This window comes from Geospiza fortis, unplaced genomic scaffold (assembly GCF_000277835.1).
Source record: "Geospiza fortis unplaced genomic scaffold, GeoFor_1.0 scaffold10, whole genome shotgun sequence".
In the NCBI taxonomy this organism is placed as follows: Eukaryota; Metazoa; Chordata; class Aves; order Passeriformes; family Thraupidae; genus Geospiza; species Geospiza fortis.
Window position 1 is genome coordinate 838,524 of NW_005054326.1, and position 1,761 is coordinate 840,284.

Sequence of the window (1,761 nt, forward strand, 5' to 3'; positions counted from 1 at the left end):
CTCTTTCCCAGGCTTTCTAGATAAACCCCAAGGAGCAGACAGCACCCCACTGGACACAGGTGTGTCTGTTGGTTTAGTGATTCCTCCTGTCTCCCCAGGGCATGAATCCTCACCTCCGGGTCAACGGGCCCATGAACATCAACCACTACGCCACCAAGAAGAGCGTGGCAGAGAGCATGCTGGATGTGGCACTCTTCATGGCCAACGTCACCCAGCTCAAAGCTGTGCTGGAGCAGGGCACGTCCTTCCAGTACTACGCCACCCTCATCGTGCTCATCAGCATCTCCCTCTTCTTCCAGGTGCTGATTGGGATTCTCCTGATCATCACGGGTAAGGTGGCCACCGAGGCGTGTGTGCAGGGGCAGGGTGCCCTGTGGATGGGCTGGGGTGGGGGTGGAAGGGAGAAGCTTCTTCCCCCAAACCATTCCCCTCTGGCTCCATGCAGGGCTGGATGTGAGTGGTAGGGTGGGCAGTGTTACTCAGAATGGTGGGTGGGTTTTTTCTTGTTTTCACAACTCTGAGCACAACTCTTCCTTCACTCTGCCACTGCTGAGCCCCAGTTCCAGTGGAAGAGTGGGGATTTGGCCAAGGTGGGCCTCTTGCTGCCTCTACTGCTATGTACTCCTTCATGCAGCTCTCGCAGACACTACATTTTAGCTGTATTTTCTATCTTACTTTGTCTGGGACTTAACAGAACAGTTTTGGCAGAGGTATTCCCATATTTACCTCACATTTAACCAATCCCACAGTCTTCCTAGTGGCCTACAGACAGTACATTAACACCAGCACTGGTTTGCTGGTGCTTGCTCAGTGCTCCATCTGATACAGGAGTTGCTGTATTTCAGTCTCCAACAGATTAACAGTATTAAAAACCTGCAAAGTGCTGCGTTTTCCTGAATATCCTACATGGGTTTTTACGGGGGACAGAGGATTGGAGGCTTTGGAAATCTGTGACATGTTCCTTCCACTGTCACACACACCTCAGATTTTCCTGGTGGCAGCTATGATGGCTGGAGCCAGCTGGGAGGAGAAAGGGGACAAGGGACCACAACAAGGCTGCTGTTGGCATGGCTTATTGGCCACACAGGCCTGGTAACCAGGGTATTGCTGTGTCTGAGGGCATCAGTGTCCATCAGCCAGGACGGAGCCCATTCATGTGCCCAGGGCTGACAGCTGTGTCACCACATAGGTGATGTCTGGGTGTCAGGGAGGAACTGGCCTCCCAGTGCAAGCAGAGCATTGTTGCCTTTGTCTCCTGTGTCCCACAGCCTGCCCTCACCATGTCCCATGGCCAGGCACTGTTGGGGGGACCATGGCATGTGTCTGGCTAGTGTGCAGCAGTAACTTCCCTATTTAGGGTTGACCCATTGCAGGGCCATGGCACCTCCATGGCAAAATAAAGAATTTTGCCAAAAAATCAAAACAAGATGATTTTTTTCTCTGCTCCAGCCTTCCATGTCATCCTGAAGCAAGCTGTAGCTCCTGTAGCATTCCTGTGACTACTCCCTCTGCTTTGTGGCCTCAGCACTCAGGGGCACCATGAACATTTATCAGGCAGGGGAAGCTTGCAGGAGCTGGGGGACTTGGAGTCAGTCTGCAAACCCCTTTTCTTTCTGCATGGTATTGCACAGCTCGTTTGAACCTGAATGATATTGCAAAGCAACCCCGCCTGAACATACTCAACAACGCTGCCACAGCTCTCATCTTCATCACAGTCATCCTCAACATCTTCATCACAGCCTTCGGGGTGCAGAAGACTGG

The 1,761-nt window shown here is 52.4% G+C and overlaps 1 protein-coding gene across 1 annotated transcript in view; it reads left to right on the forward strand.

Annotated features, from left to right (window-relative positions):
* Positions 1-1,761, forward strand: part of NINJ2 (ninjurin 2) — a 43,107-nt gene that overhangs the window by 40,458 nt on the left and 888 nt on the right. Inside the window, exons 2-3 of the mRNA XM_014307013.2 lie at positions 99-330; positions 1,632-1,761. Of these exons, the coding sequence (XP_014162488.2) occupies positions 99-330; positions 1,632-1,761 (362 nt within the window). The remainder of the gene's footprint in view (positions 1-98; positions 331-1,631) is intronic.